This window comes from Cupressus sempervirens, chromosome 10 (assembly GCF_028749045.1).
Source record: "Cupressus sempervirens isolate cs-2001-9-10 chromosome 10, ASM2874904v1, whole genome shotgun sequence".
Lineage (NCBI taxonomy): Eukaryota > Viridiplantae > Streptophyta > Pinopsida > Cupressales > Cupressaceae > Cupressus > Cupressus sempervirens.
In genome coordinates, this window is record NC_143127.1 from 403,291,828 (window position 1) to 403,319,627 (window position 27,800).

A 27,800-nucleotide genomic window follows, 5' to 3' on the forward strand; every position below is an offset into this window, starting at 1 on the left:
GACAAATCCCAACAAAAAATAGGCGAGTCTAGGAGTAAAAGTGCAAAGAAATTAGTGAACTTATTGGTCAATACAACATTGTTTCACACCAAAATCATAGTCTAAATCTTCGTTAATTTCTCAAACTATATTCTTCCTTACAATTTCAAGCATGGAAAATGTCCTCTCACATTCCATGAAGACATTTCCACAAGGAAAACAAAAGGTGGTTGCAACTTCACAAGAAGACAAGAATTTGAAACATTATGATTTTGCATCTTTGCATCTTTCAACTCAATACAATTGGGACCCATACAAACATGACCAAAGGGTCACAATGACATATCAAGACATAATATTTCAACACATGACCAAATTTAATGAAGCTTTGACTTTTTATTAGCATTGACCTTGTTTGACCAAGTGGCTAACATAGCCTTATTGTGATAAAAACATATACAAATGACTTCAAAAGAACATGAATTGACTTCAATACATTTTTAACATGTGAAACCATCCTAAGACCAACTAATCATACCAAATTTGAAGGAAATGGCAAGGAACATCAATGTTTCTCGTACACTACATATGGATCCATAACTCTTATAAAATCAACCTTTATTTTTGTAAATCTTATCTCTAAAGTCCTTTGAGTTTAACAAAATCATGAAGAATTCCTCAAAGTCATCTAAGAAAGATAACTCTTTAAAGTCCTATCCATCTCTAACCCATTTTTTAATATTGCAAAATGACATAGAAATATTCCAAAACTTATAGATTAAGGCCCGATTCTAATCAAAACTGGGTTGTAGTAAATCCTCTAAAAATCTAATAGAAAGATCCTTGTTTTTATTCAATTGTGGAGAGTTCTTGTCTTTTGGGCTTTTAAAACTCTAAAAGGTTTCCCTTCTATTGACTTATCTATAAAAGTTTTCTCATGGGAAGGCTATCCGGTGAGAGATGCCCTGGTATTGTTACCATATTTTCTCTCTCTCTCTCTATTCCATTCTTACTTTTTTGAGATGATTCTTAGTCTCATCTTTTGAGAACAACAAGTCCCTATTAATGTAGATCATCTTATTATTATGAGTTTTGGGTAGGCTTCTCTTGCTCGCTTCATTACTCCTACTATGTTTATAGGAGTTCCATTTTTTGTCTTGCAAAAAGGGGGGCTTAAAGACTTCTCAAATATCCCATCTCTAGAACCATTATATTTAAAAATAAAAAAATGAGTGTTCCTTGGAATATTGTGAATGTGAACATCCTTACAATTCCTTCATGTGGCTTATCTATTTCAATAAATGCTCAAATCCCTTGATCTAAAGACCTGACCCCTTTACTAGGCTTGGGGCTTTAGCTGGTCATGTACTAGATGATAATTTATCTCTGATTAATTTGACATTCCCATGTTGAGCCTAAAAAAGTGTACCTTAGATGGATTTTGTTTTTGAAGCAAATTGTTGTTGGGTCTTTTCTCTCTCCTATTGGTAAACAACCTATCATATGTTCTCTTTGTCATTGTTTGGAATCCTTTGAGCATCTTTTTTGCAATGTAGTTTTGCTTATAAAACCTGGTCTCTTTTCTTTGTTCATCCCATAAGATGGAATCATAAGCTAGGTCTATCATGGCATGAAGTCTTTGTAGGTTTTGTTGAGGCATCTGATTTACAATTGGATATTTTTTGGTTCTCTCTTACTAATGAAATTCTTGGGTACATTTGGAAGCAAAGGAATGTAGAGGCTTTCCATAATAGACAATGAGACCTTATTGGGTTCTCTATGAAACTCACCCACTCTAACATCATGTCACATGCCACTTCTATCATTGAAGTTCTTAGGGAAAATGACTTTGCTCAAAGAAGGTAACTTGATCATCTTTTAGGAAGACATCCAAATTTCTAAGTTTGTGGAGAAAACCCAAGAGAAAAGAAGACTCAATGATAGTGAGCACATTAACATGCACAATCATGACTTGTAACTAGAATACATAAGCAAAGAACATCGGTCAGGCAAACCAAGACATTTATCTTGCATAGGATGGTACCAAGAATATAAATTGGGAAGCCAATGCTGGAAACATAAATAATGATGTTTTTTATGGAGATAGACGGGGCAATCCAGATTTCATACATAATACCAATGATGGCTTGGATCAATCCCTATTATGGAATGTCATTTTGTGATATAGATACAATGTCCAAGAGTTTCAATGAAATGTGATGTATATTGTAATTAGGATATAGGCTTATGGTCCTCTTAGACATAAACTCATCAATACCATAAGGCTATTTTTTTGGTTGTTGGTGTACTTAGACTATTTTTTTTGTAATCAGTTGATCAACTATCTCTAATAGAGAAAAAATAAAAGAGTGTTCCTTGGAATATTGTGAATGTAGAGATCCTTAAAATTCCTTCCCATGGCTTGTTGATTTCAATAAATTCTTGAATCCCTTGACCTGGAGATTTCATCCATTCTAATGTACTTGTCTCTCTTTCCAAGATACTGTGTCCTCCTTTCTACAAGGGGATTTAGTCTCTAAAATCCTTCTTGCCCTATCACTTCTATTTTCATATCTATTATAAATCATTTCCTTTGAAGGGATACTTCATTCTACCAATGCCTCTACCCTCCAATTTTTTGAAGCAATTCATCTGGAAAGGTATTTCACCTTGTTGATGTCTCTGCCCTCCAAAAGTGTTAGCTTCATTGATTTATGTTAAATCACTCCTTTCCACTCCACAATTTATGCTCCTTGATACTAGCCAATTACTTTCTCTTGAGTCCAAATTCCTTCTTTCCCCTCTACAATCTGTGCTCTTAGATACTAGTAAACAAATCTCTCAAGTGTTCCATAAGGAGGCTAATGAAAGGACACATTTTAAGTTGATTATGTATAAGAATAAACAATCACAAAAGATGGAATATAGAGCTTCTAGTCTTTGCAATTATTTGTTAGAAAGTAAAGTCCACCAAAAGAATAGGGGAGGGGGTGGGGGGGTGTTAATCAATTGTGCACTTTAAACCACTTAAATAAACTTTATCAAATATGAAATATATAACCAATAGATGCAACAATCATAAGATAAAAACTATGAATAGTGACACAAGATATGTTAACTAGGGTAACCCTTGATAAGAGGCAAAACTCCAGTGGGAATGATGCCCACAAGACAATGTACTAATATAGAAGTTTTTTGTGAAAGGATAAGACTCTATTAGGAGCCATTTGCACACAATCAATACATGTAGTCCCTGTTAGGATACTTTGAATCCTTGCTAGAAGATTCCAACCTTGTTAAGAGCTAATTCAATCCTATTAGGAGTTAATAAGAAGTCAATTGAACCCACGATTCAAATCGCTTCAAAATTGCCTTCACATAACAATTCTCAGGTTAACATATCCAAGGGTGAACTAACTGATACAACAACTTATCTTGTTAGTACAATTCCTTTGAAGTTCTCAACACTTCCTCCTCCTCCTCCTCATCTACTACAACCTAATCAATTTCACATCCAAAGCTCGTATATAACAATGATCATACATTACAACACATATGATGATTACAACCAAGGAAAACACTTTACTTTATACCAAATCCTAAAATAACTAATTGAGTCAGCCTTGAGGCTTCCCCAATGTACAACAAATAATATATGACCTAAATAAGATAATACATTACACGTTACAATACAATTATTCATCCATAACAAATTCCAATGTTCAGTCAGTCTGGTAATGAACATATGAGAAGTTACACTTTAGCGACCACCATAGAATGATCAACAAATTTTGCTACCTCGAACACATTACCACAAACATGTCTTCAACTGAAATCCAAGCCCTCTGGACAAGCTTCAACCTTGCTAAAAAAGATACAACTCAATTACCAGTACTTTGTTCTTTGCACATTGGCCTACAACTAGTCTTTAGTATAACTCAAACCTTCATATTCCTTTCCACACACTTAGATATCATAAAGACATATCCAACAACACCACTAACCCCACAGAACACAAAACTGCATCCTCAGACTGTATTGACGAAAACTCTCTCTGCAATTGACTGTTCCATCCAGAAAGCATATATGTTGACATCAATGACAAACCAAGTCACGAATGCAACACATAAGCACTCAATCATCTCTCCAAACATGCAACAAACTCCCCAAAAGGAACAATCTAAGCATTCATGCTAACATTATCATATAAATCTTAATACTTTTGTCCTCAAATCACAACAGGAAAGCTATATGATTTACTATTAACTCGTCAAACAAATTATTTTCTATAATGTGAAAGCTCTATGTTGCAATTTATAGTTCACATACCATAGATATAGTGCGCGCACACACACAAACATTATAAATAGAAATCTAAATAACAAAACATCCATATCTAGATTCAATGTTGATGATTGATCACACTCTAATAATTTAATTCTAATTATTTAGATATACATATACATACACATATACATCTACATCTCTATATATGTTCCTTACCTTAAATATTTAGTCTTCCAAACTTTTTGATTTTATTATCCGGCAAACATCAAATTTAAGGTTTGACAAATGTTAGGAGGGGAAAAAAATATCAATCTTTAATTAAGGAGTAAATCAATTCGGAGTTGAACCAAAAAATAAAATAAATTATCTAAAACCACATTTTTTCCCGCCACTCAAGGAAGCGGGAAAACAGTAATGAATTCAAAACAACAATCACAGTAATAAAATCAAAATAATATAAAATCCAGCTCTGCAGCAGGCTACGTTTCTTCCCGATCTCCTACATTTGGCTCTGGGCCAGTGCGAGGGCTTATCTACCTTATATTATCTGCTGAAACCCTTATTCAAAGCCCTTCGCACCCCCAAAGGAAATCATGACTGTTCACAGTAATAATGTGTTCGAGTCTCTCATGGCAAGAGAAATAAGGCCTTTCAGAGGTAGTAATGCAGAACAATGTGTGTTCACAGAGAAAAAAAAAACTATCTTGGCGATTGATTGTGAAATGCGATCTGAAATGTCAATGTTCTTATATTTGATTTAGTTGACGATGTTTTTCTTGATAAGGGTTGCAATCTGAAACTGTAAACGTTGATGTGTTAGATATTTCTAAATGGCTTTATAAAGACAATGCCTTCGTTTTTTTTAGCCGCGATGTCTTTTTTAAGAACGATTTTATTTAGGCAGATAAACTAATGAATTTTAGTCGCAATGCAGTGCGAAATAGGCCGAATCTATCTACAATGACATCTGAGGGAGGGGCTGGCAATGGAGTTCTGACTATCGAATGTGATTATGGCTCTACGCCCGCACTTGCAGTCTCATTTGCCAAAGTATTTTGAATGTTTTTCGATTCTTTTTTCCTTCCCTGAATTTCTGTACTTTACAAGGATCACGGATTGTATCACATTGAAATTCTGGCAAAATTTTAGATAATATCCTTTGCAACAGTAATTAACTGTGGCAACCTAAAAGAATTTATAATCTAATTTTTTGATTAACGGATGTAGCATTGCAATATGAATTAAACGCGGCAAATCGCCATACAGTTAGTGTGTATTAATATAAGTGATCTATTTGACGTTGGGTATTGATGGGAAGGCCTGGTTGTTTGCATGATTCATGTAGACAGAGAGATGCGGTCATATCCTCGCTGTTTCAGATGAAGAAGGGTTTGTTAGTTTGTTCAATACACGCCGCCAGTTGCCATCGTTCATGTCTTGTGAACAAGAAACAGGTTAACAATGGTCTTTGCCATTGATCAAAGTTATTTTGTTTCAGGTGTTTTAATATGAATTTTGACAGGGTTTTATTTTGTTTTGGTTGCAGTAAATGCCAGGACAGAACGGTGGAGAGCTCATCATAATGCCCTCTTTGACCTTTGTTGGATTCGGGTAACACATTCTATGATATATAAATAACATCCGCGTAATGCAGTTTGCTTTTTTCTGTATGCTCACTAAATTGCAAGTCATCTGCACGGGGAATGCTTCATCGAGATTATACTATTATTAGGGTTACAAACTTACCACGGCAACTTTTTCAGGGAACTATGCCCTATGGGTATTAAACCTTAAAAACTACTCTGCTTCTTGTTGAATCGTTGTACTGTGTATTGTCAAATACAACCATGCTGCATGAGTTTATCATAAACAAGTACTAAGTTTAACGTGTATTAATGGGCACGAACCCACCTAGCTGTAGACGCACATATCACAGAAAGCTTACACCATGTCACTGTGATGCCATTAACAGACATCAATGTGCGATGATTCAATTAGATATTCATAGTCAAAGACCAAAAATGGCATTTCGTTAGGGCCACCTTATAATGCTACTTAAGGCTATGTACGAAACATAAGATCCTCTGCTAGCTCTGCCGTACCATGGATCTTTTTGACCCTCACGAAAAACTGGAGAGTAATATAGAGAGGTTGTAAATAAATTAACTTGGTCATATGCTTGTTTCTACGTCAATAATAAGATCTTAGAAAAGGCAGAAATTGAACTGAACGAGCATCATGATTCAAAGAGAAAAACAACATAATCTATGCTTGCTTCAAATATCTTCCTACAAATAAGATCCCTGCAAGCATGAATATCCTCCACGGCCCATAAAAGCTGCAGTGCCCTACCTGCAAGTGTTAACTGTGCAAATGCAGTGAAGGTGCAGAGTTTTGGATAAAAATAAATAAAGCTATCATATTTCAAGCTATCATATTTCCACAATATACAAGTTGCACAATTGGTTTTTTGATTTGATTGTGTGTGTTCTTTTATCATCAATATTTTGGATCACACTCTGTGATCTCTGTTTTTTTATCATCAATGTTTTGGATCACATTCTGTGATCCATCATCAGGAATAGAGAGATCACAGAGTGTGATCCAAAACATTGATAATAAAAAACATACAATCAATTCCAGAAACCAACTGTACATTGAAATGGATTGTGAAAATCTGATAATGTTAGTAAACAAATTGTTAAGTTATTTCTAAATTTGATTGTATGAATTTTTTAACATCAAAATCAAATCTAAAACTACTTAGCAAACCATAAAATACCAATGTCCTCAGCCATTGTTGCTGCCAATTTAAAGCTATTTTGCATTTCTGAGTTGTCAACTTTAGATGAAATGGATACTTCCAGACTATAAATGTGCATTATCAATTTATCAAGATTTTCTTGTTCTTTAGGGGTTCCGCTCAATGAGGTATTGGATCAATTCAGAGGCTATTTCTTCCATTCAAAGCTATTTGGTATTTCTGAGTTGTCAACTTTAGATGAAATTGACACCATCAGAGTATAAATGCGCATTATCAAGTTTCTTTTTTCATTCTCTAGGGATTCCCCCCAATGATTTTCATTTAGTGTTTGATCATGGTTTTGTAACCGTAAGTCAATTGGTCAGGAGTCGGGATTTGGATTGGCAGTTTGCTGGCTTTCGCAGGTCTATTATGATTGTACATGCCTAGGGAATTTCAAATACATGGACATCAATTTAAAATACATTACAATAAATATAATAGCACAAAACGTACAAAATTGACTACAGAATGAGAACACAGCTGATAACTGATTGTGCAGTTCATAAATGTTTAACATGGCTTGACTCAGCACTCCAAAAGCATAAGTTAAGTTCAACTAATTGGATTTTGTCCCGAAATTCTCGGGGAAAAAAACTGCCTTTCGAATGGTGTGGCAGCCCTCGGCAGGGTTGAGGGGCAGCTATGCTTATGAAATTTAAGGCCAATGTTCTGGACAACCTCTTTGTTGTGATGTAGGGTGGAGTCGAGGGAGTTGAAATCGTCATCAAACTCAAATTACACAGGAACCACCTCCATTCCATTTTCATAATTTTACCACTTCACAGTTTCAAGGTTAGATATATTTTGTTAGTTAGAGCTTAACCGTAGGAAGCTTGAACGGTTAGGATGCTTCTGGACCGAAGACAGATACGGTCCTTGATTGGAACTCAGCCCAGTTTGTTCTAGTTTCAGCAGGGTTTTTTGGCGAACCTGGAACCAAGCTCAAATGATTATTATATTATAATATACTGATTAGTTTAATTTTACATATTGTACACAGCCTATAGATACAATCGTCTACTAAAAAATCTCGAGAATTATTATTTATATTGGTTCGAATATTATTATTCTTACTAGTTAGTCTTTCAGATTACATATTTATATTTATCATTTTTATGTGTTGCAAACTTTTATACAGACAAATTTATAATGAATTCTATTTGAAACTTATCCTGGATCTACTGAGATATAAATCAGGATCGATCACTTCAGAAATTTTAGTTTTACTAAATAAAATCTGTACAGTGAACACGTAACTTCTTTGCTTTAGAAAGCTGCAGTGAAGCTGCATAGAGTAAGATAGTGTAGCAAGTTTTTCGAATTTAGGCAATGCGTATCGTCCACCGTCCTTTCTATTTGTGTGGTAAAACTTGTGCCTTATTGGAGTGAGGAGATAATTTCCTTTGGCCATTACCTAATAACGCCCCCTATTAAAATTCCACAATTCCATAAACAATTGTCTCTTTGTTAGAATTCGAAAACACTTTTTGGGGAGACAAGTCTTCTATGCTACGAAATGTCAAAGCATTTTTATATCTTCTATAAGTAACAATATACTTTATTCCTCATCTTTGATCCGTGCTTCATCTATCACTCAAAAGATTAGATACCAATCTCCCGTTTTTCTTGCCTGTCGCAATTTTTAATGAAATTCAATTAACTGATCTTTGAGTATAGTTTATTGCAATTAGGATCTCTACTACATAGCAAGGTTTGTTAGCAGTGCTTTCTTTATCGTATTTTCATTTTTGGCAAATCAACTATTATTGCTGTGTGCAGGATGATACCAGGATGTTGACAGCTTCTGGAGATCAGGCGGTATGTTTCTGACTTGATTATTTGGTGAATGCAATTTTCTATTCAGTCTGTATATGAGAAGATGCCTGTAATGGTTGCAAGTATAATGATAAATGGCCCACAAAACAGGAGGATTAAGTGGTTTGACTCTTATTGAAAAGGGAGCCATTCATGATCATACTGAACGCTTTTGTTTTATGGATAAGTGTTCGTAGTATGTTTCCACTTCCAGAGAATATCTATCAAAATTCAAGAATATTGACAGACCATATCCCATTGTACTGCCGAAGGGCTTTATACTATTGTTATAGCGCTACTGAAAATATTATCCTTCTTAAATGTTTGAGTTCATGCATTCTTTCCAATGTTGGTGACAGGAAAATTGTTTTTATTAAATCTCTAATTTAACTGCATTATAAAACTATGCACACGAAAGCCCAATTTTTCAAGTATGTGCTGCTTGGCTTTAAGGCCATTTTTCAATTGGAAGCTTTCATTCTAACAGTATTTATCATTATCTTTCAGGTTAAGCTCTGGGATGTAGAGGCCAGGACAGGACTTGGTATCATGAAGTTCCATACAGGAAGTGTCAAGTCACTATGCTCACATCCTCTGCAGTCTGGTAGGCTTGTTAATTTGAGAAAACCTCTGATAAAGATCTTTGTTTATATCATCTACCATGAAAGTGGAACATGCTTGGTTTTCTAAAGTGTTTTCTTACTACAGTTTATGCTTAAAATAGGCATCCTGGCCATTTTTTAAGTTTGAGAATAGCCAACTTATTTAACGTTTAGAAATTTGTTGTTGCCTTTTAAGTTGTCACAATGATTAGTTTAAAAGCAAAACCCTGAATAAAGTACTATATAACTTGCTCAGAGGAGCAACCAATTCAAGCATCCCATTTTGGCAATTGTTAAATAGTATTACGTTTTAAACGTCACCTTCACACCACCTAAACATAGACTAAAATTCAATCACTTATGAGATGGCAACTTGAGCCTTGAAACCAGAAGAAGTTTTCATGGTTTTCTCAATTTGCAAGGTACAGCTTTATTAGTTTCCATGTTAATTGGTATGCCTTTAGAGCTTCCCGCACCTGGACTGGGTATGTTTGGGTATGGGCTCTCTTGGGAGCACCCCTTGGTATGACCAAAGTATTCACCTGGGCGTTTGGGTACATTGTAAGCATACCTAGGGTACCCCAATGTGCCAAGCACCAAAAGTTATAAAAAAAAAAACTTGTTTTGACCTTTTTGTTGGATCCAAAGCCCTAAGATGAACCTAAAAGCATAATTTTGCTCAATACAAAGATTGTTTTAACTTATTTAGTCACTTTTCTCATTTTCTCCTTTTTTTTATCATAGCCGTCGAACCCCAACTTCTGGCTCACATTAACTTGTTTATAAATTTTTTCTTACACCTATCTAGCACATTGTGCAGCTTATCATCGCTGCCCCTCAAACCCATAACGGTCTTCACTCCCAACCGCACACTAGTATTGGAATCTCTTGTCATAATGGGAGTGGAGATGAGAATCAAGAACTCAGAGAACTAAAATTATCACTGTTAAATGGTATTGATCAACATGGAGTGTTAAACTAATGTATTTAGGTGTAAAATTCTGTTAATTTCTGTCAGTTATTTCTTACACACACATGCCCAAATGTACTTGTATTCAAGACAAAAAAATTTCCCATACCAACATACCCAGTTCTTGTACCCATACTGATATATCTGGTTCTCTTACCCGTACCAGGGACTTAGATTGGATCCCAGTTGAGCTCCATCGCAGTTGTAGTATTTAAGACATGCATTTGTTACTCTCATACAAGGCTTCTATTCAGAAGTACAAGTTGCTTCTCAAGGTGGATGCACAAACATCACCACTTGGTTTGAAAACATAAAGATATTGCATGACAGCTGACATGCATTACAAAAACATTTCATGCCCTGTTGTTATTGTCCTTTCTACTACTATAACTGATAATTTTTTGGGCTCTCTTGCAGAGATATTTGCATCAGGCTCAAGGGATGGTACCATAGCCTTTTGGGACACACGCAGTACTTCATCTTCATGTGACCAAACCAACCAAGAATGTTTTCTGTAAGAGTTGTTTATTTGCAAATGTGATGAAGCAAGGCATATACTTGTGAACATTCTTTTAATAGTTTACAGGAATTTTTTCTTACTGTTTTGAGTGCAATAGCTGATAGTAAGAGGTACTTTTAATTTTTATTATTCGATGTAATTTTGTGTTGTTCTATCAGTCCGGTTGCTAGCATAATAGATGCACACATTGCAAATCCTGGACGAAGAGTACAACGAAATAAGGTGCGGTGGTTTTCCATATATAATTTATTGTACGCATTTGTTTGTGGAGCTATATTGTTTGATTGAAAAATGGAAACTAAAATTTAGTTTTTCAACATTCAGGCTTCAAAAAGCATCACAGCTGTTCTTTATCTTAATGACGAGAGAGTAATTGCTAGTGCAGGGGCTGCAGACAGGTAATTCTGTCATTCCATCTGAACTTTATCTTCCTTTTTTTATACCTGTTTTCAAGGAATACTTAAGTTTTAAAATCATCGCAGAAATTTGTTATGGTATGTGAGCTGTATGGAAAAGCCTTTAAATTCATGGTGCAATCTAATGTTGGCTGAATACTTTCAGTTGCAATCCCTTATGTACCCTTGGTTAACTAGCTTTCACAACTGAATGTGACAAGGACAAGTAAAAGTTTTATTTTCTCCAGTTATTTTTCAAGTTTCTTGAGCGATTAGTATTGACACTTCGTAACTGATAAATGACTGACCTTGATTGTTCTTGAAGGGAAGCTGTGAGGGTTAAGCTAATGCAATACAATCAGATAAATTATGAGGGTTATACTAATGTGAAACAACCGGAAAATTTGTGAGAGTTTCACTAATGCAAGATGATCTGATGTATGCGAATGTAAATGCCCTCAGTAATCACATAATAAATAAGATGAGTTCAATATCAAGTTATGCAAGCAAAATTAGGGAAAATTCTTATTGGAATTTGCAATATCATTATACAGCAACATGGCAAGCCTATTGGCTTCTTATTATATCATTCCAATCTGATTTGTGTCTGTTTGTAAATCTGCAACAATAGTGCATTTGCAGCAGCAAATGCATCCCAAAAGCCTTCCTTTAAGCTCATCAATACTAATGAAACTCAACACGCTCTCCCTTTCCTCCACCAAATTCCATTTTATTTCAGTTCCCCAATGTACATCCCACTTGCATCATATTTAAATTTGAATTTGAAATCTTGATTGAGAGTGCGTACACCACCTTTTACAACATCCTAAAATTAGTTGTCCATGTAAGACCACTTGCACTCTTACTTGACTCCCAACCTTAGTCATACAACTTGAATTAAAATCACTCCACTTGAGGTGTATGTGGGGTCCACAAATTCTCAGCACTCAGCTTGAATCTTGGCAATGTTAAATGCCACCCAAATACACAAAATTACAACCATAGGTCTAATATAAGCCATGTCAAAATATTATATGAAAGTTTTTGGCTTATTGAATTTAAAAAATACCTGAAGCAAAAAAATCCAACAAAGCATAAAATGTAAGTGTTTTTTGCCGATACTGGTTGAAAATTCACCTAGGATGCTCCGGCCAGCAGATGCCCAAGGTAAAAGAAAATGTTCCTAGGGCTAACTCAGAAACATTTGTAGAGTTGTAGACCTTATGCCTGTCTTGGGTCCATTTATCTACTTTGTCCACCAGTATTTTTCCTATAATTCACTAGTTACAACCTCATAACATGATTCCATTTCATCCCCACTTCCCCATATAATTCTTATCATTCAAACTATCAAATTTGACTTCTCACTGTTGATCTCAGATTGATTTTGACAATTGAGTGTCAACACACTTAAGAAATTTTCTAAGTTGATGTTGAGTCATTTAGATGCCGAGCAAACAGACAATGTCGAGCAAGTTTCAAGTGTCGAATGAATAATAGATGCCGAGCAAAGTTCAAGTGTCGAGCAAAGATTGAATTTAGTATGTGTCGAGCATCAACAATCAGTAAGTGCTGTGTAACACAGAATCACCATAAGAGTTTGTGCCTTCACAAACTAAGATGTAAATCGTTTTTGAGCTGACATATGGATAAATCTCGAAGGATTAAAAGATAAGAACGAATCTATTTGGATTCCCTTTGCAATCAACATGCAACCAATCAAAAAAATGGAAAGATTTGAGCAGGAAAGATGGATGAATCTCAATCGTAGATTCATACCTAACCCTAAGTCACAAAATCTTTTTAAGGAGGTCGAAGCCCCATAATTCAGAGAGAGAGATAGATTGTGCGAAAAGAGAATGCATGCAATGTTTAAAAGTTAAAAGTTTTATTGGTTAAAGTTTAGTACTTTTGATTCACCCCCCCCTCTCAGAAGTATACTTCCCATTTGTAAAGCCCAACAATTGGTATCAGAGCCTATTTCTCATCAGGAGAAGCCTTACAAATTGGAGGAAAAATCAGCAAAATTGTCTAGGATCTCAAACATGTAGTTGGATACCTTGAGCCAAATGATGAATGCCCATCATGAATTGAATGTCAAGGACATTGAAATAACCACATTGAAGTTGCAAAATGAGCAACTGCAAAATGATCTAAAAAGAGAGGAGTCTGCTAAAAGCTTCAACAAGCCAAATGAAGCCATCATGTACTTTGAGCAACTATTGAAATCTCCTAGATCTAGTAAGGACACATCAGGTTTGGGCTATAGAAGCATTGAGGAAGGAGAGTCATCCAGGACTGCTGAACAAAGGAATGACAAAGGTAAAAATTCCAAACCCACTTGTCATTTTTGTGGTAAGAAAGGACATACAACTAATATTTGCAGGAACAAGAATGGTAGTCGGAATGCTAAGCCAAATAACAAGATCCATTGTTACAAGTGCAACAAACAAGGTCATCAGGCACACGAATGCAGGACAAGGACCATGCTGCACCAAGATTTGAAGGACACTGCTACAATTGCCAGAAGTATGGACATAAAGCCTTTGAATGCAGATCCAAGACCACATGGTCATCAAACAAGGGAAGAAGCCATGAAAATTCCAATAAATGGGATTACAACACAAAGCATAGCTGTCACTACTGTCAAGAGTATGGACACATCCCTGAGAATCGCATAAGAACACATTTCAGCGGAAGCTACAGCAGATGGCTGAGCCAAACTACATACTTTAGTTGTTTGAAGACTGGTCATATTAGCAAGCACTGTCCAACAAGATCAAAGACACCAAACTCAGACTCAAACAAGGGAAAAGGCAAGGTAGATGTTGAGCATATTAGAGGAGAGATGAATAAGACATTGAAGAAGAAAGATGGATGCAACACATCAAAAGAAGGGATCACTTCACCTAAAAGGTCAAGTAATGAAGTGATCACTTCACCTAAAAGGTCAAGTGGTCATACTTCATCAAACTAAGCAATAAGGTATGTGGGATTGATATTTAAATGCTTTATCATACATTAGTTCCTAGAATAAGTAAGTACTAAGAGGGATAGATTAGCATGAAAAAAGATGCGAGGTTAAATCTTCAAAGTTTTCACACTTTTGCCGAGTAAGGAAAGTTCCCTTTAGATGCCGAGTGAAATCCTAGTGTATGCCAAGTTGTCTGCCAAAGTCAGTAGAAGCCAAGTGTGTAGTGGTTGCCGAGTAAAAGAAAATACTCATTGAAGCCGAGTAAGGGAAACTCCAGTTTATACCGAGTGTTGGAAAATCAATGGAGGCCAAGTAAAGCAGAATTGCATAAGGAGCCGAGTGGACAGCTCTATATGCGCTAAGCATTAAATGCTATGTAATAAAGGGTACAAGGTCGAGTTTTCGATCATTTCTCGTCATTACAAACACAAAGCGAGAGCAAGAAGAGCATAGAAACAATTTCCAAAGCAGAGATTGATGCTTTTGTGAAGATTTCAGCAAAGATTCGACATTGTTTCGTCGATCTAAGGTATTTACTCAAGTGCCGAGCTATGTAGTTATGTAATTTTTATATTTTGAAACCCTAGTTTTCAGAAATGGCATCTAGCTCTAGGAATCCCAAGGACAAGGAATTGTTTGAGGTTCAGTTGGTCAGCAATGAAGTTAAACAACCAGATTTTAGACCAATTCCTAAAGTAGCTTACAAAAACAATCTTGTTGGCGCTTTATCTATCATTCCACCTAAGCTTGTTATGGTGCAAGATGCCAGAAAATGTTTCAATTGTAAAGTTGGAGCAATAGGTGACAGAGATTCGGCAAGCCTATGACAAACTTTGTGAGAACAGGGTATTAAAGGAGGAATTTCAAATTGTTGAGAGAAAGGGCCTAACCCGTGCCCTAGATTTCCTCGCATTTTTCAAAATTGAATGGATAAGAATAATGTTGAGCAGAATTCAGTTGGAGGATGGACCTATCAAGCTGTCAAAGAGAATCATACATAGGGTAATAGGGTACCCAAGCCTAGAATGGCCAAAGACCCTGAGGAGTGATTCAAAAGAAGCCATAGAGAAGTACGCTGGGGCAAAGTGGAATAAAAGGGGCACGACAATTGACACAATTAGAGATCCACTTGTAGAATTTGCTGTTAGGGTTATATCCCATAAATTCTACCAGTCAAGCTGACTAAACAGTGTACCATGCATTGTAGTTGATGTGGGATACAAATTTGTCAAGAAGGATCATACATATGATCTAGCAGAACTGCAATTGCAACAGATTATGGAGAATTTGGGAGCAATAAGGAGATCCAAGAGTGCTCAGTGTAAGTTTGGATCAATTTTGATATGCATATTTTTCTATGTTCAGAATGAATTCCCCTCTTTTGGTAAAATAAGTTGGAAGACAAATAGATCTATAGCAGTACAAGTGAATAAGTATATAAAGCAGATGGAGCCAATTTTGAAACCTTAATGACAAGCTATTTTGAAGACTATGAAGCAAAGGCTCAGAATACCGGTTTCTCTAGTAGAACAACACATCAATGACATTTGTTTCTTAGTTGACATTGATTATACATATATCCAAGCAGCAGTACCAAGGGTGAGATGGCTGAGGCCACTTGGATATGAAATTAACATTGATGAGGCATCGACAACAATCACAACATTGCTTGCAGAAGATATTGATAAAAGTGCAAAGCCCTTTGGCACTTTTGATGTTGTAAAGTCCAAGGTAGAGATGGAGTTGAAAATTGCTTCAACCCTAAAGAAGAAGGACAAATTGGTCAAAAAGCTAAGGGCCAAATTTGGTGAAGGAACAACAAAAGCAGAAGAAAAAGAAGATAAAGAAGAAGAATAGGGCCAAGGGCCACATGCCTTGACACAAGGCATGGGTGAAGATGCTGGAGAAGAAGAAGGTGTTGAGGAGGAAGAGCAAGCCGAGGAAGCACCTACAAAGCCAAAGCCAAAGAAAAGAAAAGCTCAAAAACAACTTGCAGCTCAGCCCAAAGGCAAAAAGATAGCCAAGTCAAGCCCAGCTAAGCCTACTACAAGGGCAAGTACAAGAGCCTCAACAAAGGAGGCTAAGGAGCAAGAGAAGAAGAAGGCTATCGAGCAACAACAAAGAAGCTAAGAAGAAAATATGTTGCTCAACCTAACTCAGATGAAGAGAGAATAGAGTTAGAAGACACTAGCCAATTTAGAGTGGTAAGTCGCACCACCAAGATTGATTTAGAAAATATGTGATAATATTAGAGATAATGTAGACTTATCTGGCTTGAAAAGCATTGATTTTAATAAGTTGAGTAGAGGAGAACAGAACATGGTTGAAGAATCATTCTACACCATGATGGCAAAGTTCAAGAACACTCCACTTGATTAGAGTGGTAAGTCACACCACCAAGATTGATTTAGAAAATATGTGATAATATTAGAGATAATGTAGACTTATCTGGCTTGAAAAGCATTGATTTTAATAAGTTGAGTAGAGGAGAACAGAACATGGTTGAAGAATCATTCTACACCATGATGGCAAAGTTCAAGAACACTCCACTTGAACTTGACAATTCAATGCCCAAAAAGTTGTATTCTATTGTTGAAAATAAATGGCATTATTGCCTTCATATGGAGAAAGAAATAAGAAAGTCAACATTGGCTCGAGTAATGCCAGAGCTCACAAAAGGGCAAATAACCAAGGCAAATAAGAAGCATGGGAGCAAATTTGCACCCAAATATAGAGCATTTAGCATTCTCCAGAATAAGGTTGAAGATGTTGTGAAAAAGTCCATTCAAATGTGGAAATTAATCTATGGCCTCACAATTGTAGAAGGAGAGGAAGATCCCTTTGAAGGGAGAAATAATGGAGAAGAGGATGAAAATGAAAAGGAAGGTGAAGGTGAAAAAGAAAAGGTAGATGATATAGTGGAGAAGGAAATTCAAAAGGATGATATGGCAACTGCTGAAGAGCAGCAAACAGAACAGAGTATGCAAGACACACAATTGCCACCTCCAAGTCCTCCACATGACACTTCTACACCTACAGAAACAATAAAAGTAAAGGATGTTCCTAACAATTCTGGTTAGAACATAAACCCATTGATTGCAGAGGATCTCAAGAAGATCCTTGAGCAAACAACTCTACAAGCCCAATTATGCAACAATCCAGTGTTGGTCAGTGTAGATGAGTTGCAAAAAGTAGTAGTTGACTTGACTAGGGATAAGATGGCAACACAAGAAACATCTTCTGTCATCCCTACAACTACAAGTGGACAACTTAAAGAGCAAGCTGCACAAGATACATCAGCTAAGGTTGACTCCGCAATTAAAGTCACTACAACTGTCGAGGAGCCAGCAAAGGACCAAATAGGATAGATGGATACTTTTGTTCCTATTGCACAAGTACAAGGTGCACCACCTTAGATAATAGTCATTGATCAAGGAAGATCAGAGGAGGAGAAGGAGACCCCAAAGGAAAAGGAGCAAGAAGCAATTCAAACTTTGGCTAATCTGCCAACCTCTGGGACTCCAACAAGAATGCCACAAAAGCCGAGCATTGAAGCAGTACCACTTCAAATTTCAGCACCAAGCTCGAGCTCTACAAAGGTTGCAAGGGTACTTCACTATGGAGACCCTACACTAGATGAAGAAATAGTCATTCCTAAGTATGACTATGAAACCATGAACATTGATTAGATCAATGGAGTGCAAGAGGCACTAGAAAGGAAGAAGAAGTAGGAGATACTCAGAAATGAGTATAAACAGAGGCAAGCACTAATTGAAATAATGGACATCTTTCTAGATGCATTTAGCTTACAGGCACCTGATGAAACAAAGCCCATTATGGAGCAACTTTCAAACATAGTGGACCAGGTGCAAAGTGAAGAGCATGATACTAATGCAAAATTGATGGAATGGTCAGAATTGTAGTTTCAAACAAAGGTGAATGAAAGAATATCCAGTGAGATAGCACTATCACAGGTAGAATTGGCTAAGAAAATTGAAAAGGTGAAGATAGTGCTTGAGAACATATTCTCATTGTACTCAAAATTGTGTCATCCTTCCATCTTCACGTGAAATTAGCAGGAGAATCATGAGCTTAGAGAGGAACTTAAAGATATCAAGCTTGCAACTACCTAAAGATCCAGCTCAAAGTGAGAAGCACTTTAACACAATGCTTCACACTCAAAAGGAACTAGCTGTATTAACAACAAAAGAGGCTAACACAAGAGCCAAATTGATACAAATACAAGCCTCCCTCACCCCTCACATGGAAATTTTGCAAAAGGAACTAGCCTATGCAGAGAATGTGATAAAGAAAGATCCCAATCTTTCTACATTAGATGGCTTAGTTCATCTTGCAACAGAGACAACCATTCAACATAAATCCCTAGAAGTTGCAATACAAAATTGGGATGCTGCTCTAAAAATTGTAATGGAAGTGAACAAGAACTTCTTCGCCAAATATTCAATGATTGTCTAAGACCCTTTGACATAAGTGTCAAAAGGGGGAGAAATTAAAGGCGAAAGGGGAGAAATTGTAAAGCTAGAAGGACACTTCAACTGCAAGGGGAAACATGTAAAAGGGGGAGCTAAAATGAAAGTGGGAGTAATAAAATAAACAGAGAAAGGAGGAGAGCAAACAGAGCATAACAAGAACACATTAGAGAAAGAGTATCAGAATTGAAGACAAGGAGTATCAGCTGAGGCACATCAATCTATTTAGAGATATTTTGGATACAAGGATATGGCACATCAACTCAGAGGGAGATACAAAATTTTGAGGTATATAGTCCTTCACAAAAATTTTGAACAATTTTGAAGTCTTGTATGTATGCCGAACATAATGTATATTATACTCGAGGAGATTAGTTTCATCATGTATAGTTAAGTGTTTTTGACACTCATGTCAAAGGGGGAGATTGTTGATCTCAGATTGGTTTTGACAATTGAGTGTCAACACACTTAAGAAATTTTCTAAGTTGATGCCGAGTCATTTAGATGTCGAGCAAACAGACAATGCCGAGCAAGTTTCAAGTGTCGAGCAAAGACTGAATTTAGTATGTGCTGAGCATTAGCAATTAGTAAGTGTCGAGTAATACAGAATCAACATAAGAGTTTGTGCCTTCACAGACTAAGATTTAAATCGTTTTTGAGTTGACGTATGGATAAATCTCGAAGGATTAAAAGATAAGAACGAATCTATTTGGATTCCCTATGCAATCAACATGCAGCCAATCAAAAAAATGAAAAGATTTGAGCGAGAAAGATGGATGAATCTCAATTGTAGATTCATACCTAACCCAAAGTCACGAAATCTTTTTAAGGAGGTCGAAGCCCCATAATTCAAAGAGAGAGAGATAGAGTGTGCAAGACGAGAATGCATGCAATGTTTTAAAGTCAAAAGTTTTATTGGTTAAAGTTTAGTACTTTTGATTCACCCCCCTTTCTCAGAAGTATACTTCCTACTTGCAAATCCCAACACTCACCAACATAATCTATAACCATCAGAATAAACACTTGAATTTATACCTTCTCCTTGTCATGACCCCTTCTTGAAAAAGGATTTAATAAAAACAATAATAGTCAATAATATTTTTTAAAAATAAAATAAAAAATATTTAGAATTTAGTTACGTTAAATTGATGATCAAAAGGTATGAATCGTGGAAGTGAGAAATGTGGAGCATAGGAATCAAGGAATGATTCATAAAGGAATGAGAAGTAAATAAGGAAGTGACTCTTTCAAAGGGGAGAAATTCTGAAGGGTTGTACACGTCCAAAGGGTGCCAACTTAATGATATTATGAGTGCAACAACAGACCTGCATTAAAGGAGAAAGATTAATAAAAGTAGATCTTTGTGAATGCTTGTAGCTGATCTAGGAGAAAATCTATTACCAGATTTTTAAGCAAAGTTTGAGTAGAACTAAGAACAAATATTAGGAAGAAGTGGAGCAGGCATTCACGTTGATTTAGGGCAGACCTTTAAGGTAGATCCTAAAGTTTGCATACAAGAAAGAACAATTTGACTCCAGGATTTTAAAATTCGTAAACGAATTGTATGTGATGAATAATAGCTATGATAAGGCATCATTTACCAAGGACATGATCCCTTATGAAAGAATAGATACCTCCAAAGGTCACATCTTTTAAAGGAAACAAGAGGATATAAAGCCAAGATAGGAAGAAGTCAGCATGGCATCAAAGAGGGAATAATCACATGACAATGCAAGAGATCTGCAGTTTCACAATAAATTAGACATCAACTTGTAAATTGTTCAAGGCATTGGTATGGGGGGCATAGTGCATTTTGATTGGCTGATTGATTATCCTGTTTTCTATTTGATAATAAGTAGGAATGTATGCATAATTGATAATGATGAAGATTCTGTTAAGACTTACAACTATTAACTCATCCTTCATGGAGGGGGGATATCATACTTGCAAGGGATGCAAGTAGCAACATGAACATTTGAGTAGTGGCGATCCGAGAGAGATTAGGAGGCTACGTGGTGAGTGCCATTCTGTGCTCCCAGGCTTGATGATTAGGTTTGAGGTGCTTTGTATGATCCCCTATGGTACTTCATAATGGGGGTAGACTTAGGGTACTACTTGCGTCCTTTATATGTATTCCATCACAATGGGTATGCATTACTGAGGTGAACTGCCTTTCATCTTCTCCACTAGTCTATCCCATTTTGTGAGTTTATCCTTTACTTTTCTTCTTTGTTCCAATTGAATTTCTTTTCAACAAATTGAGGCAAACCCCTTCAATTTTGTCATTGCAAGTCTTACCATGTCAAGTTCTTCAACTTCTTTGAACTCAATGTACTCTTCCACATTGTTTATCCAGCCGATCAATTCTTCTAGATTAGGTTTCCACTGAATGCGAGGACTTCAATCTTGGGTCCTTTCTCTACCTTTGAAAGTGCAATTGTAAAACCATGGGGGACTCCTCTTGCATACATTTTCTTAATAGCCACAAGCTTTATCCTTGTGCAAACTGCCTCCTTCTGCTGAATCTATTTGCAGACTTACAATCTTCTAGCTTTGAGACCATTGATGTATGAGGATGTAAGCCCTCTCAATTACCTCCTGAAACACACTTCTAATATTCAAAGCAATCTGATTTGCTACACCGAATGAGATAAATTCAACATCAAAATTATGCAAGAAAAGCTAGGGAAAACTCTTTTTGAAACTTGTAATTTATTATACAACAAATATGCCAAGTTTTTTTTCTTCTTATTATGGCATTGCAATCTGATTATGGGTTTGTTGATAGACCCACAATAAGGGTGTATTTGCAGCAACGAATGCTTCCCAAAAGCCATCTTTCGAGCTCTCCAACCTTGACCTTCAAACCTGTAAAAGTTACTAATAAAACTCAACGCACTCTTTTTACTACACCAAATTTGATTTTATCTTATTTCCCCCAATTTGCGCTCAACTTGCCTCACATTCAAATTTGAATTTGAAATCTCCATTAAGAGTTCTTACAACATGCTAAAATTGGGTGTCCATGTAAAACCATTTGCACTCCCACGTGACTCCCAAGCTTATTCAGTCAATTAAATTTTCAAGAGTTTGAATTAAAATTAAAATTGCCTCTGTATGAGGTGTATGTGTGGTCTACAAGTTCTAAATGTCCACCTTGTCAATGTTGGAAGTGTTCTAACTATGTGTGTTGACATTAGTGTTCTATCATTGATGTGAACATACTTTTACTGTTGTAGATAGTGTGTTTTGTTTGTTGAATTCAGATGATTTTAGTTGTCCAGATGATTTATTGAAGATCTTTTGCTGTTATTCTGGTCAACTTATAGAGTTTCGCATGATAGATTGAGTGAGTTACGATTGATTTATCAATTGAATGTGTTTCAGTATTCCAATGTTCAGTGGTTGAGTATTTGCTTCGTTATGGATCATATTGACTGTTTTAATTGATTAGAAGCTGGTGGTATAGCTGAGACTTATAATTGTTGCCCCAACTAGTGTTGTTCATTATTCAAAGATTGGCAAGCTATCTTTTGATGTCACAACATTCAGTGTTATTGTTGATCAGCATAGAGATGAGGTTGGCTTTCGAGTTTGAGATGTGGCAAAGCTTCAGGATGCTATTCATGCTGTTTGCTGGTGTTCTTGGATCATGCTGTGACTGTATTGATGGTTCACATTATTGCGGTGATCGCATGTGGTGATTTGCTTGTGTGTTGACTTTTCTTCATTCATGTCTTAGCTGACATAGTGAAGTAACATGTAGCGATTCTTGGCATGGATTTGAAGATGTTGTCACATGTTCGTGGTTGATGTTTTGAGTCCTATCTAAATCTTGATCGACTAGATTTGGATTGGTTTGGAGTTTGAGCATAATGTTTGTATCATTTGTTCTTATAGGTCTTGGCTGACTTTGTTTATTCATTGTAATGCATATAATGAGGGATCATTTTTGTAATTGAGAGTGGTGTCATGTCGTGGAGCAGAGGTGAGGAGAGCTATTGTATGTATTCTGCAATTGAGTCAGAAATTATAGTCATTGGAATTGTATTGGATTGCAGATGCTGTGAGTCAGTTTAGTTGTATTGGGCAGTTTGTCCACCTTTTATAATCAGAGATCGATTGGTGGACCCGATTGAGGGCCGGATTGTGATATTGTATCATGAGCAGTGTGCTTGTAAACACATGGGTATTCCCCTTTTTGTTTCTCATTTGCTCTTAACCGGGTGGTATTTTAGTAGAGTACATTCATCTTGTGAGTTCGACTCCCATTGAGGTTTCCCCTTAACTGGGTTTCCTTGAGAACATAGCTGGTGTTATGTGTTGTGGATCTTGCATTAATGTTATACATTCAGATCTGTAATTGGTTCAAATAGTTTGAAGTTTAAATTGTCAGTGTACAATTGATTCACCCCCCACAGTTGTGCTTACCTCCTTTTGAGCCTAACAGTCAACTTTTAAATTTAATATACAAAATTACAACCATAGGTCTAATATAAGCCATGCCAAAATATTTATAATTATATTTTGCTTATTAAATATCAAAAAAATCACCTAGAGCCAAAAATCTAACAAATCATAAAATGTAAATTTTTTTGGTTGATGCTGATTGCAGATTCACCTAATATGTTCCTGCATCACGATCACAGTACAGAAAAGTTTTAAGTGATCCTAGAAAGTACATAAACAGGTTTAGCTAGCATCAGCCAGGTCAGTGTGGTGCCACTTGAAAACATAGTTCAACTTCTCGTTCTCGGCCACTTCTCGGCGAGGCCAAAATAAAATTTCTTGGCAAATATTGGAGAGAAATCAGCAACTTCTCGGGAAAATATCGGGAATTTAGAAAATGACTTTAATTTAATTATAATGCATTTTTTCTCACAAATTTCAAAAAATAGATGCATGTATTGAATCAGTAAATGAGTAAACAAACCAAACAAGCTGATCTAGACTTATATATAAATGCAATAAGTAACAAAATCGCATCCTCATGTGGAATGCCGATGTAGTCAGAGTCTACAGACTCTGAACTCTGAAACAAGCTACAAATAGTAAATACCGGATTGTCTTTGTCAAAGACTCAAAATATAAGCAAATACTGAGCCCAACGCAGCAAACAAACAATGAAATGCCGTTTTTTTCCAAATGCGGGTATATACTGACCCTGCCTGCAAGAATTCATTAAATTATTGCGAGAAGTTGGCGAGTTATCGCCGGTATCTCGCCATTTTCTTGCTGCAAGAAGTTCAATTTCTCGGCGTCCTTGTTTGGCGATAAAAACTTGTATTTTCTCGCCGGGTAAAATTTCTCGCAATAAGTTGACTTATCGGCGATAAGTCTGCGAGATTTTTAACTGTGCCTGAAACTATAGACAGTAGTGGTGCATGTGAGCCATAAAACAGAAAGTAGTGGTGCATATCAGTAGTCACAAAGCTAGGTTGTTTGTGGAAGACATATCTGACCAAGAATCCAATTATTTGTAATAATGTTTTATGGTTTATTTGTTGTAACTAAATCTATCATATTGTTTTGGATTAAGGTAAAAACAGGTTTTGAGGGGACTCGAAACTCCTTTACATCATAGAAACAAAAGATATTTGAAGAAAGCCCAAACATCCTGAAGGGGACAAAGGCATTTCAGGGACCAGATACCCCAAGTAAGACCCCAAAACCAGAAGCAAGCTGTCACAGAAAAACATTATATGTCTAGCAACACTAACAAAAATAAAAAAGCCATAAAAGAAAACTGTCAGCTTGTTAGTGCCCTTAAAAATTGATCAATAGCTTAGTAAACGATTCTAATAATCATGCAATAATGGTGTCTGGAAAAAAAAAAATTGGCTATGGAACAAAATTCCATTCGCAATGAATACAATCTCTTCTTTTGCAGTGGTAACAGTTGGTTTCCATTTCATATATATGCAGCCTGCCTTGAAATTTTATTTACGTTTGATTTTGAAACGTTTAGGTTCCAGATGAAAGACATGTTGTAACTACATGGCTGGATTAAACTAAATGAAAATATATCATGCTTTTCCTTTCTTTTCCAGTGTAGTCAAATTCTGGGATACTCGAAAGCTGAAAGCACCGATTGCACAAACCCCTCTTCAATGCCAGGTTATTTCTATACTACCATAGTTGATTGATGCTCTATTTAAGGTATTTCCTTTAGAGTGCAACATTGTTTGAGTTGCCTCCAAAGCTTTTCAATGTAATTTTTGCATTATGATTGGCTCTTCAATAGGTTTTATGAAACTTGGCAATACTAATTGTTAGTGAATTACATACTTTTTCTAATGCAGAATTTCTGATTCTTTAAAATTTGAAATATAGATTTGGCTCTTCTATTCCACTGAAATATGATATTATTAGAATGGTCAAATTCCGAAGAAGAGATTTTTTCCTTCTGCTGGTGTTTTCTGTGACAAGATGACAATATAACTAAAAATGCGTGTATAAACTGCATAACTGTTAGTAATTATTTTATATAACACAAATTCTAATGGTCCATTAATGTTCTGCATGCTGTTAAATTGTTAGTGATTCTAGGATTTAGCTTGCAATCATGAAGAGCTGATCTTTCTAGTTATAGGATAGATATCATAGGTTCCATGGACTGTTTTGCTAATGCCAACAGGGTTTCCATTCAAGCTCAGTATTTCAAATGTATTTTATTCTTTGTTTGGATTGTGGTGGTGACAGGAAGGACGAATTCATGGGATATCCAGCCTGGCTCTTGATTCGACAGGAACATTTATCATAGCATCTTGCATGGATAACAAGTTAGTTCAGCCTCTTTCAGATTATGGGTGTCTGGAATGGTTATTTGTGATAGGCTCACAAACCGTTGAATTGCATTTGTAAATCTCTTGACGTAGCTGGTTTAGTGAACGGATTTGCATTTTTAAGTGGTTTTTCTTCTTGTGTACAGGATTTACATGTATAATACGCTTCAACCCCATAAGGGTCCCCTGAAAAGTTTTTCAGGTCACGAGCTTGATTCTTTCTACATAAAGGTAGTTACAGAATAAATATCTTTCACAGAATGTGTTGGAATCTAGTGATGTTAGGACACTGTCAATTTCCTCTGTTTTCTCCAAATTTTAATGTTCATTGACTAACGTTTTTATATTCAATATTGCAATTTGGCTGTGAACTTGTGGGTCTAACTTACCCAATTGATTCAGTTCCATAAAATGACAAGATTTTGGTAGTAATCCTGGCATCTTGTCACCGGCTCTGCTAGCTGCAATTATTATTCAGTGATGTTCACGTTTGAATTTAATTGTATGCTATGGTACTGTATTTGTTGATTTTGGTTTTGATTGATGCAGGCTTGTTTCAGTCCAGATGGAACTCATATACTTAGCGGATCAAGTAATGGGAATGCCTTCATATGGCAGGTTTGTTTTCTATTTGCAAGTCAAATGGGTGCAAGTTTCTTTGAATGCTTCTAGTTGTATAATCTTGCTTGACATTTCATCTGGGCTTTCAGGCTGATAGGCCAGAAGCATCTCCTGTTGAACTCAAAGGACATCTAAAAGAGACAACTGCTGTTGACTGGTAATACTCACTGTTTCCTAATACAATGCTTCAAAATCCGTTTATAATCATTATCATTCAGAGAGTGGTTTTAACTTTTGAGCCAAAGTGCTATTGGCAAGAACAATACGTCTTTCTGTGTTTGCAGAGGTGACATTTGTGGGCTTATACTGTTTCGAGGCCTGGGGTGATTCGTCATACCATATTGTGTGATTAAACAACATAATTTGTTCACCCTTGACTCTTTCAAAGTTTCTAATGGCAGCATATTGCTCCTTACAGGTGCCCATCTGATTTCTCTAAGATTGCGACGTGCTCAGATGATTACACAGTATGTTAGGCCTTTTTTTCTGCCTAATAACTAATTCATCAACAAATGCTTTTTCATCATAAATTACGATATTAAGACCCTCAATCAAATTTTCTTCGACAGTTTCCTTCTGTATGCTTATTACGTTATGTACTAACAGGTTCGTGTTTGGAACATTGAGAATTCCAATTTTGAGAGTACGCATTCTACGCCATCTGCTATCCGTCAAAGAATATCCGCTTATCCTGCATCCATTTCTCAGAGATTATTTAGTTCCCCACATAACGGGCATCTTGAAAATCCTCTCCAAGACACCTCTGCCCGTGATTTGGAATTTGTTTCTGCAGACAACCATAAAGCCACTACATCGCATCATTTACGAGAAAATGAAGCTTCCACGCCAAAGCCCTCGAAGAGCTCAGAGTCAAAATCTCTGTCCATGGGAAACTTACCAGTAAGCCCTAATTCAAACGTTCTTTCAAGGGTTTTCTCGCCAACAGGTAAGGAAGATGGAGCTACTAATGAAAGAACCCCAGAATCCATGAAGAGCCCCTCCTCAGTCTTAAATCCGCCCTCATCTTCAAAGAGGAAAACTATTCTGGATTATTTTGGAACAAATTAACGGTTTGGTTTTTCAATGTTCTTGGGGCCAAATGATACAAAGATCCTCTATTAATGTCGGTAATGGGTGCACACACCACAGCTAAATGCGAAGTGACACAGTAAATCAGCCATGTGCAGGCCTTAAATTTTTTGTAAAGGCGATATTGGTTATTCGAGTGTACAGTTATATGTAACACGAATGCTTAATTAGCATCTACTGAGTTGGTTGTCGCTGTAAAATGTACAGTTGCATCATTTATTGAACAATGCCCGTAATATTTTCTTATCTGTCAAAAAAGATTACAAAAAATGGTTTTGGTTGAAGATAATGTACTTGGAAGATTTGAAATGTAATGTATTTGAATATACATCACGACACCAGTGATAAGGTGCGTTGAATTTAAAAATAAAAATGTGGGTCATCCTGTCCCTTCTATATGTGATCCGAAAAGGATTTGAATGATGTAATTTCTCTATTGAAACTAAATTGAATGCTGGAATTGTGTA

The 27,800-nt window shown here is 36.2% G+C and overlaps 1 protein-coding gene across 1 annotated transcript; it reads left to right on the plus strand.

Annotated features, from left to right (window-relative positions):
- Positions 1 to 4,719: 4,719 nt before the first annotated feature.
- On the plus strand, positions 4,720 to 27,800 carry LOC149534373 (Transducin/WD40 repeat-like superfamily protein). Its single transcript, XM_089804404.1, has 16 exons — positions 4,720 to 4,923; positions 5,201 to 5,316; positions 5,612 to 5,720; positions 5,813 to 5,877; positions 8,852 to 8,890; positions 9,395 to 9,491; positions 10,877 to 10,973; positions 11,138 to 11,201; positions 11,304 to 11,377; positions 24,889 to 24,955; positions 25,541 to 25,620; positions 25,770 to 25,854; positions 26,173 to 26,241; positions 26,334 to 26,401; positions 26,663 to 26,711; positions 26,851 to 27,800. The coding sequence occupies exons 1-16, from the start codon at positions 4,860 to 4,862 to the stop codon at positions 27,310 to 27,312; spliced, it is 1,605 nt and encodes a 534-aa protein (XP_089660530.1). The 5' UTR covers positions 4,720 to 4,859; the 3' UTR covers positions 27,313 to 27,800.

What these genes read in the sequence shown, in the direction of transcription:
- LOC149534373 (XM_089804404.1), top strand. Translation starts at nt 4,860, where the DNA reads ATGACTGTTCACAGTAATAATGTGTTCGAGTCTCTCATGGCAAGAGAA. An exon ending in AGAAATAAGGCCTTTCAGAG is followed by an intron (nt 4,924 to 5,200) that starts GTAGTAATGCAG and finishes GTCGCAATGCAG; the next exon opens with TGCGAAATAGGCCGAATCTA. An exon ending in GAGACAACTGCTGTTGACTG is followed by an intron (nt 26,402 to 26,662) that starts GTAATACTCACT and finishes TGCTCCTTACAG; the next exon opens with GTGCCCATCTGATTTCTCTA.